The sequence below is a fragment of the Perna viridis genome, chromosome 12 (assembly GCF_037379345.1).
Source record: "Perna viridis isolate PV_CMFRI_1.1 ecotype Kerala chromosome 12, ASM3737934v1, whole genome shotgun sequence".
Taxonomy (NCBI): domain Eukaryota; kingdom Metazoa; phylum Mollusca; class Bivalvia; order Mytilida; family Mytilidae; genus Perna; species Perna viridis.
Window position 1 is genome coordinate 21,601,719 of NC_142456.1, and position 13,988 is coordinate 21,615,706.

Here is a 13,988-nt window from a genome sequence, read left to right on the forward strand (position 1 = left end):
TGTATTCACCAATTTCCATCAATCTCATGTAAGCATCGAATTAACTCAGACTTATTTCATTCTGTTTCAAAGAAAAGCTTGAAAGACTTTGGTGAAATTGAATATGATACAAACACATCACTAGTTATTTCGCTTACCCTTTGTCTGCCTCCTTAAATTTGACAAAATTATACAGGGTCAATGAAATCACATCTGTATAGTGCAACCTAAGTGACTACTAGATCGGTTTTCACTTTTGGTGACACAGATGATAATAAAAAACAACAGTCAGCTACATTTACATCAAAATATTCTAAGAAAGCATACATGTTAAGCTTTTGAATGCTCAAATAGAGAGATCTCCCTCTTTTGAGCTTTTCTAAGAGGCAGATTTAGCATTACGAACTTTTTCGCAGAAAAACCGATACTTTGGCTGATATAAAATCTATGATAATCTCGTTAATCTACTAATGGTTTTCTAATCAAAATTTAAGCAATTAGCACAACAAAAGGATTAATTATTAATCGATCATTGTTCAATGATTATTACGTTTAATACATAAATAATAAGCCATTTAGAACATAATTTCTGCAATATTTCTGCTAAGAGTGAGATTTTTGGGGGGAGGAGGGGGAAGAAATTTGTGAGATATGTGTCTCCCAAATGGGAGATTTTCTCAAAGAGGGAGACTGACCCAAACAGAGGTAGTCTCCCTCTTAAAGAGGAAGGGTTAACAGGTATAACAAAGCCCTGACATCGTTCTGGAGTTTTTGCATCATGTGTAAACAGACAAACAGACAGATGGGCACCATATTACATGTGTCAATAGACAGACCTAATAATGAGTTCGTCTCGTTTATTATTTCATTTAATTATGAAAGAAAATATATATATCATTACAAGTCAACTATACAGTTTGTAAAACAGTCTTTGGTTAGAAAAACTAAAATTTATGAAGAATAATTGTATAATTGTTGCTCATATAAAGGACAGTACCAAGACAAATTGACAGCCAAGGAGATGGTGATATTGCCTGAAAAGAGATAAGGCTTCGAGCCACAGGTGAGGGCATTATCTAAGTTGAAGGCATAACCACTTTCAAGTTAATTTATGATGATGTCCTTTACATAAGCAACCTTTAAAGAATCAGGAGGGCATTACTGTGTGGTAATGCCCTCTTTCAATTTAACACATATAAATGAATACCGAGTGACCATGCTTTAACCAATAAGAATAGTCCATTCTTCTCCAATATGAAATAAAATTGTTCAACATTCCGTAAGAATTTTCACAATGGACAAGGCAAAAAAATTGTTTATCTGTCAGCTGACCATTTTTACCCATGAGGAGAAAATAATATTTTTTAATTCTTCATTTTATGTTACAGTAATATATCTTATTGGTACAATTTGAAACATTTCTCAACAACTAAAATTTTGCAAGTAGATCATTATTTAAATCATTATATCACACTGTAGTAGATTGTGATTGAAAACTGTGGAAAAATGATTACAAGAAATATTCAGCTTCATTTGTTAAAAAATCCAGAATTAATTGTAGTCCATGACATGACTTAGATTAAGCTATAGTCCTTGTGAAAACTCTTTCTGAATGCTCAATAATTAAATACATAAACTAAACATCGTCCATAAATGTTGGTGAAACCATAGAAAAGAATTCAGTACCCTGTTCAAACTGAATTCCGTAGATACCAAATTACGATCAATAGAACATGCTTTTAGTTTTTAACAAAAAATCCTAAAATAATGACAACAAAAAATATAAATGCTGCCAAAATATGCAGTTTACATTTATTTACAAAGGGAACACACATAAACATTATCAGAGGAACAAAAACAGCAATTTGAAAATAAGACATTTTATCAGCTTAGCTTTGAACTGAGTTAACAAAAAGGCATTAAAAAGACACTGATATTAAAATTGTAGAATGTTGTCTACAATATGGGAGGTAATCTAAAATACTTCTAATAATACAGTAAAACCTGCCTAAACAAATCACTGCATAAACCATACGTTTAAGTAGAACTCTTTGTAAGAATCATGCAAATTCTGTAATATGTGATACACCCTAAAAAAAGCCTACACATTTTTTTTTGGTCATTAAGTTAATTTATAGGTCTATAGAATGAAATGTGTAATTATTCATTCTAATCTGCCTGCTCTTAAGAGTTAATCCACATTGAAAATCCAATAGATTCTATTGTATTTGGGTGTAATTTACAGAGTTATCATCCTTAATTTTGAAATCTGTCTGCTCATAGCAAATAATCCACAATGAAATCAAACAATATCTACTGTATTTTAGTCTCATTTATAGAGTCATCTCCCTTAATTTTGAATTCTACAGTACATTCTATATAGTTTTTATTTCCTAAGAACAGGGGTTATATGAAAAGCCACATGCTAATTTCAGTTTACTATAACATTTAAAAATAAAAATAAGTAGGCTGCAAGCATGAATCATATTATGCATGATTCTTATCTGCACTGTCTCTTAAGTTACATGCATTCAGCAGGAGCCTCCCAATATCTTATGAATAATTCAACAGTCTCCAGCTTATGTTCAAATGTCAAAGCAGAAGATTTAGCCACATTCTGGAAAATTTCTCCAGTCTTAATTGAATTTTAAGATTAAATTGTAATAAATTGTTTCAATTCTTGTAAAAATGTCACAAAAATATGAACGCAGCAAATCTCTGGCTTAGGAACATTTTAAGAGGGAGATCTCCAACTTTAAAAATTTCGAAGGTTAACACCTCTGGAATAAACTGATATTCTGTCTAAACCAGACACTTTTTAAAGTTTATTTGTGTCAAATTAAATTTTGAACCTTGGAAAATCAAAACCTGTCTAAACCATACAAAAGGGGTACAGTCTTGACAGTTTTTACTGTATATGAAAAACCTATGTCCAAAAATATGTATCCTAAAAACAGGATTGATTTATTTTCCAAGTTGTAGAGTCCAAAGAATTCAGTTTAGACCTACATGTATTTCACTGTATTTGATTAAGTTAAATTATCAAGTTATGGCACATTATGTATATACTTCTACAATGACTTCACATGCAGTATTGGAATAAATAGAAAAATACCATTAAAATAATAAGGCAAAAAATAAAAATAAAACCATTTGTAAAAATAACAAATAAAAATTAAAGGCTTCAAAAATACATAATGTCTCTAAACAACAGGTATAAATAAAAAAAACAAGTAGATTTTTAAATTAAAATACTTTTTTAAGCATGATGATAAAAGTTTAATGCAGTGGTGGATCCAGAGCAGGGTGCAGTGGTTGACACCAAACTTTTATTAGAAAATTTGTCATTTTCATGTGTAAACTTGGCAAAAAATGGCAAATAATGTCCTAGCACCTCCTTTTTCTGAGGAAACCCCGGCTAGCAGTCCTCCTTTTCAAAGTGTCTGGATCCATCCCTGTTACTCAATCCTAAATGTTTCTATAATTAGTTTCAACTGCAAAACAGCACAACTTTAATAAATTTTAATTGCTATGGTTAAATTTCATGACAAAAATACAAAAAAAGTATAATATAGAAATGATTATAAAGATCGTCACTTCGTTAGTGAATTTACTATGAAGTCAAACACGATTGTAGGATGTCAACTTTTGAAAAAGGTTGAAATTAGTATAAACAGAACTGTCCATGGGAAGAACCCCATTCATTAGAATCCAGTAAGCAATGATACAAGATAGAGAGACATACTGAAACATGTACACCCACAAAGCAAAACATGATGTGGGTTAGTGAGAGGAGTTATTACCACAAGTTAAAAAATAATGTCATAAATATGATCTCAAAGCCAAGAATAATAAATATGGATTTTCATCATGTCTGAAAAGAAAACAAATATTGGGAAATACAAAAAAAATACAAGTAAAATATTTTACCAATCCAATTTCAAGGGCAATTATATCAATTTACAATATTAAATACTACAAAGCTTTAACAGTTTCTACAGTGTATTTCTAAAGGTGCTAAAGGGCCTTAGAAGACAAATACACAATTTCCCAAAAAAGTATTGATCCCCACATTCATTTTTATATGAGGTCTTTTACAATCAGTCCTTCCAAAATTTCTAAATAATACTTTTACATCTTAAACAGCCTAAAATAGAACAACTATTAAAATTGATGTTATAGTATGAAAACTTTAAAAGTATACATTTGTTTTTTCACAACATCGAACAATGTATAAAAAAATCACAATTTTTTATAGTGTTTACAAACCACTGAAAGCAAGGCAAAAGTTTCCATAACAAAGCGGTTTAACCACTAGAAACAATTAACAAAGTACCTTATTGTCACAATAAGACCATCTTCACAGACTTAATAATTTATGAATTGGAAATCTAACTTAAAATAACATCAGCTTCAAAGACACAAAAGGGTTTAGGAATAAAAGACTTTAAATTTAAATTTGAACTTAATCATAAGTATTTTAAGTCCAGCAAGGATGAAAAAAGATAAAAGATAAGGATTACAGTGATTAGTAAGGACTATTTAAGAAGGGGTAATTTTCAGGTTTTGTCAAAGGTATTCAAATTTTGACAGGGTCATTTGTTAACAAACATTAATTTCTTTTATAACAAGGGTCATTTTCTGTAAGAGGCAGTAAATTACCAATGACCATGACCCCTTGCCTTCCCAATCCCTATATAATAAATCTGTCATTTAAAAAAAAATCAGCATATTTTTTCTAAAAAAATTGGTACTAATAGAACACACCCCACTGTCAATCAACCAACAAATAATAGCTGTAAATCTGTGACTATGGTCTATAAAAGTTTAAAACAAGAGTGACATCAACTCTGATATTATAATAAGAAATGTTAATTAAGAATACACAATGATATTGCCATTTTCAAGAATGATATTTAATTCCCTACCATGCTGCACCATCATAGCCATAATTTACCTTATACTATATTCACACAGGAAGGTATTTTAGCAAAGATTTGAAATAATACTACAACTGAAAAGTTTATATTGAATGAATGTCATGTTGATTTTTTTTTACTAAATTATGGTTTATGCATTTGAGCTCACCAAGATCAGCTTAAGAAAATTTGCTGGTCATGTTCAGCCAATTTTGTCTTATTTTCGTACTTGTCTGGTTTTATCCATTTTGTAGTCTTAATATTTCTTGTCCAGTGACACCCACTTTTCTTTTCATAATTTCATTAAACACACCTTATAATGTTATTTGGTAAGTTTTTTTATGAAATCCTTGTTATTTCTTTAGTGTTTTTGATCGAAAAAAAAAAAAAAAAAAAAGAACTAAGACAAAACCTATGGAAAATCTAGAGAAATCCTTCTGCCAAAAATTCAAATGCTTATATCTCAAAAACTTGCACATTGGCCTAACTATTTTTTTCTTCTTTTGTTGTTCTTGCATGAAAGATCTTAAAAGATTTCACAATCCTTTGAAATCCTTTTTATTCTTAAGGAGGTAGACCTAGGGTAAGGGACACAACTCTTAAAAATCACTGGAACGTTTGTATTCATTATTTTACATCAATCTCATGTAAGCATCAAAGTGACTTTGACTGATTTCATTCTGTTTCAGAGAAAAGCATGAAAGATTTTGCTGAAATTGAATATGATACAAACATATCGATGACTTCATGAGTTATGTCCCTTACCCAAGGTCTACCTCCTTAAATAGATCAGTGAACATCCTTAATACTACCACAATACTACAATAACAGCACTATAACAAACAAAATCCCATTCATTCCTTTTGTTGCTGCTTTATTATTAAAATTTTAAATGTGATGAAGTCACTATAAAACAATATTTAATCCTTTAATTGTTAATGTTATATATTATTACTAAAATTTTTCATTGTGATGAAGTAACTATAAAATGATATTTAATCCTTTAGTCATTAATATTATATATTACTTAAAAAAAAGTTCTATTTCAAAATATTGCCAAAAGACACTTTTAAAATGAAAAACATAAAGCAATTTTTTTTATTGGTGAGTCTATTATTATTTGAGATATGATCCAATCAAATTGTCACATATGTGTAAATGGTAAACATAATAATTCAGCAAGTGTTGCCATAGTTACTTCTTTTGTTTTTTATAAACTTGTCAAAAATACACCCCCTCTCACAAAAAAAACCAAAAAACAAAAACAAAAAACAAAAAAAAATAACTAAGAATTATGCCATTCATTTTTCCAAAATCATATGCCATACGGTAAAACTAGTAATTTATGTAGCAGGGTGTCCAATATGTATATTTTACTTTCGCCGAATTTAATTTTGGCAGTCTATAGAGTGGTACTTAAAAAACTTGTAATGAATTTGAGCTACTTCCAGAACTGAAAAATAACGCAAAAATTAGATTGTTCTGAATATTTCCAGTTATATAGTATCTTTGTCTATTAATACCTTTCTGTGCAAAGTTCAAGAAATACATTAATCATCCTGTCATTTCTTTTCTCGACAAATTCCGACCAAATATTGGAATGTCTAAATATAGAATTGCATACAATCACAAACATAACAAGTTTTCACAAATTCAATAGTGAATTACAATGTCATTAGAATAAGAACTAATATTGAATGCTCTATCTAAATTAATGATTATATGTTCTGACCTTGATGGGCACCTTTGGAAATTGACATGCAAATAAACACAATGTGTACATATGGTGGGTTGTAACCTAAGTCAACTGTACAACTGCATTATGGGTTATAATGGAATAAATTGAATTGAACACACAATCCTAGCACTTCATTGTTTTTCATGCATTTTTTTACAGAATACATCTTAAACATAAATATACTGATTCAAAACAACTATACAGAAAGGATGCAACATGAAATTTAAAATACAGACAGATTCTTACAAACTGAATCAAGAATTTCATGCTGCTAATTTCAAACATATCGAGTAGAAGGGAATGGTACCCAAACTCTTATACCACTAAGATACTATTAGTGGAGGATATTTTCATGGTTTGTCAAAGTTTTGGAATTTTGTGAAAATTAGAGCATTTAAGTTTTCAAAGTAAATTTTACAATTAGTTGGAAATGGAAAATTCATGATCTGAAAACCAATTAAAACAGCAAACCAAACAAACAATAAAGTTTCACAATATATTTATTGTTTTGGCTACTGTAAATTAATGAAATCATGGATGCTTTACAATTTCCAAATAATTCAAAATCATAGTATGCAAAAAAAACAGACAAAATTTGACAAAATTCTTCTGATTATATGACTTACTCTACTCATGAGTAGATAATTCTATTTTATGCAGAAACCTTAATTTTCTAAAACCCCAGTGGAAAAAAATTCCCAACTTTAAGGTGTTGACATCAAACAAGGGCCAATTCTCCTATGTTTGACCACTATCAATTAGACTACATTGTTATTTTGGTAGGTTTTTGTATGCATATTTCAAATCTTACAAATGACTCTTATAAATACTTGTACATTGTAATAAAGGTTTAAACCAGAAGATCAATACAGTCTATTAAATTAAGTACTCAGCACTGAAGATGAAATAATACAAGAAAAAAAACACAGTCTACAATACAAAAATACACAAAACAACACACACAAAATACATACAGGAAGACTTCTACTAATTATACTAATCAACAATACAGAGACATACTAACAAATCAAGCAAAACAAACCAATCATACAAATAATCTTCTTTCAAAAGAATTAAAATTACTGTGAAATTATTTTTATTCATGGGTTTAAGTTTTAAGGTTTGTCCAAATTATGCTGCCTCGTGGCCTCTTTCTTGGGTTTCATTAGAATATTATCATTTTGCTGTTTTGTGGTCTCTTTCTTGGATTTCATTAGATTATAATTTTGTTACTTTTTGGCCTCTTTCTTGCATTTTATTTGAAAATTATATTTATCATTCAAAGTTTAACATTTTGTTTTGAAATGTGAATTTGATTTCATGATTTGTTCAAACTACGTAATTTTTTTAAAATGGTAGCGCATGAACAATACTGTATATATATATCTATACATCATATTAAATTTCCTGGTTGATAATTTTCACTGATTGTGTCAAGTAAATATTTTTGTGCTTTTCAGTCCACCACAAAAATTGCGAAAATTAGCATAACATGAAAATTCTTACGTTTACAGTAAGTTGTCCACAGAATGTTGTTAACTATGTCATGATCTTATTTAACCAATTTTCTGGACAAAGGTGATTTTTGGTAAAATCTTGTTCCACACAAAGAATCAATGAATCTAACATTTTGTAAATAAATTGATTTTACAAAATCTGCTAAATTCTAGCAGCCATGTAAATATGTATATGTACAATATTTGATAAATATATAAGGGCTGCTAAATACTCATATCAACTGGAATGTAAGAGTTTTGGAGATCTATAAGATTTGAAAGATTCATAAAAATGACAACAGATGTTGAGCTGAACTTTGCTGACTTGAAAGGAAAGCCTCATACCATATTCTTCCTTAACAACTATCTTTACAAAAGTCTGTATTAGCAGTAGAAGGTAGCCACACAGCCAAATGCTTGATGACTTTGAATGTGGCTAATTCAATTTTGGGGATGGCCTATTCAAATACATTGGACATAAGCCACAGCATTTGTCTATGTCTTGATTTCCATGACAGTGTGGCTAATGCAAAGTTTCTATCCTTACACAGAAATATCATACATTTGAAACATATTAGAGTATTTAAGTAGTTGTCTTTGTAAGAATCATGCAAAACCTGAAAAATGTGACACGCCCCAAAAAAGGCTACATATTTTTATTTTTGTAATTAAGTTGTTTTATGGGTCTATACTATGAAATGTGTAATTATTCATTCAAATCTGCCTGCCCTTAATTTTGAAATCTACAGTGCATTCTATACAATTTTTATCTCCAAAGAGCACGGGTAATATGAAAAACCACATGTTAATTTCTGTTTACTATGACATTTCAAACAAAATATCAAAAATAAAAATATGTAGGCTTTTACCCATGAATCACATTTTGCATGATCCTTAGCTGGAGTGCTACTTAAGTTTTGAATACAATGGTTTATAATTTGTTCTCTGGTAGTTAACAGTACTAAACCAAAAAAGAACTTTGCTGGCTTGAAAGGCAAGCATTATATTATTATTATTTTTTTAAACTTAAAATTGTATTTTTACATAAGTTCATATATATTTGATATGCTAATTGTGTTCTTTGAAAAAATAGTGGGTCGATCATCTTAATGAGTGAGACCTAGGGTAAGGGACACAACTCTTACAAATCATTGGAACATTTGTATTCACCATTTTACATCAATCTAATGTAAGCATCGAAGTAACTTAGACTGATTTCATTCTGTTTCGAAGGAAAGCTTGAAACACTTTGATGAAATTGAATATATTACAAACATATCACTGATTTCAAGAGTTATGTCTCTTACCTTAGGTCTGCATCCTTAACCTTCAACAGAATGAATGCCCATCTATCAAATTTCCATTTTTGTTGACCTTAATAAAAAATTTAACAACTATATCCAAAACTGTTTGATTTTCAGAAAACAATGGCAGTTTATGCAGATTTAAAGGTAGTTTACATAGTTTTAACTAACAAAATTCAAACAATATATATAAGTTCTCATATAAATTATATGAGAACAACCAATGTAATTCCCACTTTTTTTCAAAAAATCTTTCAAAGCATTAAAAACTTTGACAAAAAAAGTTGCAGATGAAAACACAAGTCAGACCACATCCTACCAAACTTAAATTACACATGCTCTTGAAGTGACTTAAACACTGCATAACTAATGGTTCTCATTTTGATAAATAACACAATGTAGTCAAAAATCAGCATCTTTACAGTGAACACTTACATCAACGACACTAAATGGCGAGGGTGTTATTCTATGACAACAACGAGGACACCACACTGATATTTATATAGTTCATTGCTGCCATCTGAGCCTAGAATATTTATAATGGACTGAAGGACGGATGGAAGATAACACAAATGTAGATGCTTGCCAAATTATATATGCTGCGATGGTCAATTTTAAGGCATTCACAAAATATCTTACTTTTGGATGGATAGTTTTGACTTCACAGCCTAGATGCTTCCAAGATCATACAGGTGTATGTACCACAATGGTAAATGTTAAGTCTTCTATATTTTAATTTTTTGGCAGTTTTGTATTTGGAATGGAAAATGTTTACAAAATCTGTAATGTTAAAGAACCAGGCAATTTAATTTAAAAAAAAAAATGTCTTATACCAACTTGATTACACAGGCAAATGTGCCACACATGACAATCATATGTTTGCATCATATAATTAACATCTAAGTTGAGCACCATATGATAATCATATATTTTTTTATAAACATATGATTGTCATACGTTTTCAACCCAAATTTAACATATGAGAACCATATGATCATCATATGACTATCATATGTTAAATATCATATGATTGTCATATGATTATCATATGAATCGAGCAGCATATGATTATCATATGTGGCACAATTGGCTGTGTATACCCACTATTCTGAAAAAAAAAGGAAAATATAAATGTAGAAATTTTAACGAAGCATTTTGTAAAATTCAATATCTCCTTTAAGCTTTTCTGTACCATTTGAAAAAAAAAAGGCTACCATTAAAAAAAGTGAATTTCCATCTTTTTTGTCCTTCATTTGTCCTTGAACAACATGAAATACACATTCTTTATCATTCACATCTTCATTTTCAATAGTCTATGTAGTCCACAGACTTGTATTAAGGAGGTAGACCTAGGGTAAGGGACATAACCCTTAAAAATCATCGGAACTTTGTATTCACCATTTTACATCAGTGTCATGTAAGCATCAAAGTAACTTTGATTGATTTCATTCTGTGTCAAATGAAAGCTTGATAGCCTTTGGTGAAATTGAATATGATACAAACATATCACTGTCTTCATGAGTTATGTTCCTTACCATAGGTCTATCTCCTTAAATATATCACAGCAACCATCATCTACATCTTTCATTTTGTTTCAATGGAAACAGACACACCATAAATAATTAAGAAATCTTCTGTAAAATGTATGGACTTGTAATAACCTAAAATACCAGTCTTTGTAAGAATGAGGCAGCAAGTAAATCATGGTCAGTTAAAATACATGATTTCAATTTCATATCATTATTAGTACTGTCAAACTTAATGAATAGGTAAAGATCAGATTTGCCACATATTGTTTGGTAGGGAGCTGTAAATAGGTAACAACTGTATTGAAACTCCCCATAAATGAATAATTCAGGGTTAGATTACTCTGTCAAAATAACAAATTTTCTAAATGTTTCATTGACAAATTTTCTAATTTCTTCAGTTAAAAGGAGACAGGTCTGTCCAAACACCTTTCTCCAACTAGTAGGCTGAACTTTTTCCTTAATTATTTCTAAATGTTTTTTCAACAAACTTTACCAAATTTCTGACAGCTCTTGCCAATTTTTACTGGAATTCTGCATAGGGCTAGTGGCTATAAGCCACAGATGGCCAATAATAATAGAGCTAATAACTTTTTGCCTATTTCTTAAAAAGACTTGTACTTAATTTGTTATAGAAAATTGCACATACAAGTTAATGACTACCTTCATATTAAAATTTACAAAGAAAAATGATGTCTAAAGTTGTTTGTTAAAGCACATGATTTATACAAGGTATAAAAACTGTATGTACATAATGTTATTAATTTTACTACTATGTGTACAAATCTTTAACACAGTCAATTGCAAATAAAAAAAAAAAGACATGAGTTAATGCCCTTGTTACATAAAAAAAAAATTATGAATAAGAAAACCAATTCAAATTTCAAATTTGTGGCATATTAAATATATTCAAATGAAATTTAAATGTATGTGAAAAAGAATCATCAGGAAATCAATGTTAGTTTTGCATAGCAGATTAAACTCATATCATTCTTTTTTTTAAAGTAATTTTCTGTACAATGGTGTTCTGACTTAGTCAAAGAAATGTACACTTTGTAGAGGTCAACCAGCAATTACAAAAATTTCAAATGCTAATATGTATACATTCCTATAAGGAGAATCAACTCGTTGATTTCACATTTGTGTTGTCATCGTCAATATCAGAGTCCTGGGATGACGCTCGTGAAAACAGTAAATTTGTAGAAGGCGGTAAGCTTGGATATAAGTGTTCAACATTATGTAACAATGGTTGTGATGCTGCTGTGTCAGGTGATCCATCCATTGGTTGCTGTCGCCGTATCGACTGATATAAATGACAAGGTGAAAGGTCAACATAGTTCAAGTTAACAGGTTGTTCTGTGTCAGGTGAAGGCCATGTTCCTGGGTTATTTGGAACAGATGGAGATTCCACCTCTGTTTCAACATGACTACTGGTATGTGAAGGATCCAGACTTGCTGGAGCTGTTAAATAATGGTTGACACTTGGTGTCTGGTTGCTAATGGTTACAGTATTGCTTACTTTATTCTCTGAAAAAATATCATCCTACGCAATTAATGTGTATCAAGTACAGTGAAAACCTATCTACACCAAAGCCTTTTTTTGGACTTTTAAGTAGTACTCCAGCTAAGAATCATGCAAAATTCACGGTTGGAAAGCCTACATATTTTTATTTTTAATATTGTGTTTGAAATATTATAGTAAACAGAAACTAACAAGTGGCTTTTCGAATAACCCTTGTTCATAGGAGATAAAAATCAAATAGAATGTACTGTACAATTCAAAATTAAGGGAAACAACTCTGTAAAAGACACTTTAATTCAAAAGAAACTGTTGGATTTTCTATATGGATTATCTCCTAAGACCAGACAGATTGGAATGATTGATTATACATTTCATAATATAGACCTATAAAGCAACTTAAAAATAAAAGTATATAGCCTTTTTTGAGGTGTATCACATTATACAGAAATTGCATGATTCTTAAAAAAACTGCTACTTAAATTTGTGCTGTTTAATCAGAGTTTGGTTTATCAAAGTTAAAATATAAATTAAAACTGATATGTTTCTGGTTTAGACAGGTTTTGTATTATGCAGGTTTCACTTTAGATATGAATTACTGTACATAATTAGCAGTTTAAGTGTAAATTTAGAAAGATTCATTTTTTTGTGTAAAAAAAAGAGCTAACAACTGGATTCTAGCATCAAAAGACTAGAAATCAAATCTATGAGTATTTTTACATAAGAAGTTGATAAATTTGATTTGTTGAAAAAAGAAATAGTCTGTTCAATATTTTTTTACCAAAAAGTTGTCAATATGAGTTAGTGATATATTTTATGTCTTTGTCTGTTTATTTCTACCTATGATACTTGATATTTTGGGTTCAAATGTTCTAATCAAGAAACAATCTTATATATTTTCAAAACATTTTAGGTTTCTCATATTGCTGTGAAAGTACTATTGTTCGTGGGGTACCAATTTTCGTGGTTTTTGTGGGTAAGCCAAACCACAAAATTTGGTTCCCAACAAAAATGAGATTCACTTTGAAGTTTGTACTAAAAACCCTGAAATCACAAATTCAAGAATCCATGAACTTGTGTTCCTTCCCTAATCTACAAGCATTGGAATCCATGGAATTAAGGTACTTTCACAGTATACAAATACTACTGCTTACCATTTCTGGTATGAGGCTGTACATTTGCTATAGGTTTGTTGATCACTGGTAGCACAACTCTCTCAGGACCAGTGGTAATATCTGTAAAGAAAAAATAACAGTCTCAGATACAGGTTTCCCTAGAACAATTTAACATGGCACAGCATCATGCCTTCATCTTCTAGCACCATGCTGCCTTTATCATGATTTTTAAAATGTGCCCCAGATGATCAAACCCAACTTTCATGCATGTTGGAAGATTAATTTAACTATTTTAAACTAATTTACATGTGAACATGTACTCCTGTTATGTTGATATCCATTGATGACACTTTTACATTACCATACAAGGGTAAAGGCTGTTTATTTCAAAT

At 30.0% G+C, this 13,988-nt stretch overlaps 1 protein-coding gene across 3 annotated transcripts in view; it reads right to left on the bottom strand.

Moving 5' to 3' along the window:
* Positions 1-819: 819 nt before the first annotated feature.
* The window catches only part of LOC148601679 (uncharacterized), a 56,396-nt gene continuing 43,227 nt past the window's right edge, over positions 820-13,988 (bottom strand). For all 3 annotated transcript variants that reach the window (XM_088555676.1, XM_088555678.1, XM_088555677.1), the window contains exons 8-9: positions 13,636-13,716; positions 820-12,489 (exon numbers count right to left, since the gene is read on the bottom strand). In XM_088555676.1, coding sequence (XP_088411802.1) covers positions 12,083-12,489; positions 13,636-13,716 — 488 coding nt within the window. In that variant the 3' untranslated portion in view covers positions 820-12,082. The remainder of the gene's footprint in view (positions 12,490-13,635; positions 13,717-13,988) is intronic.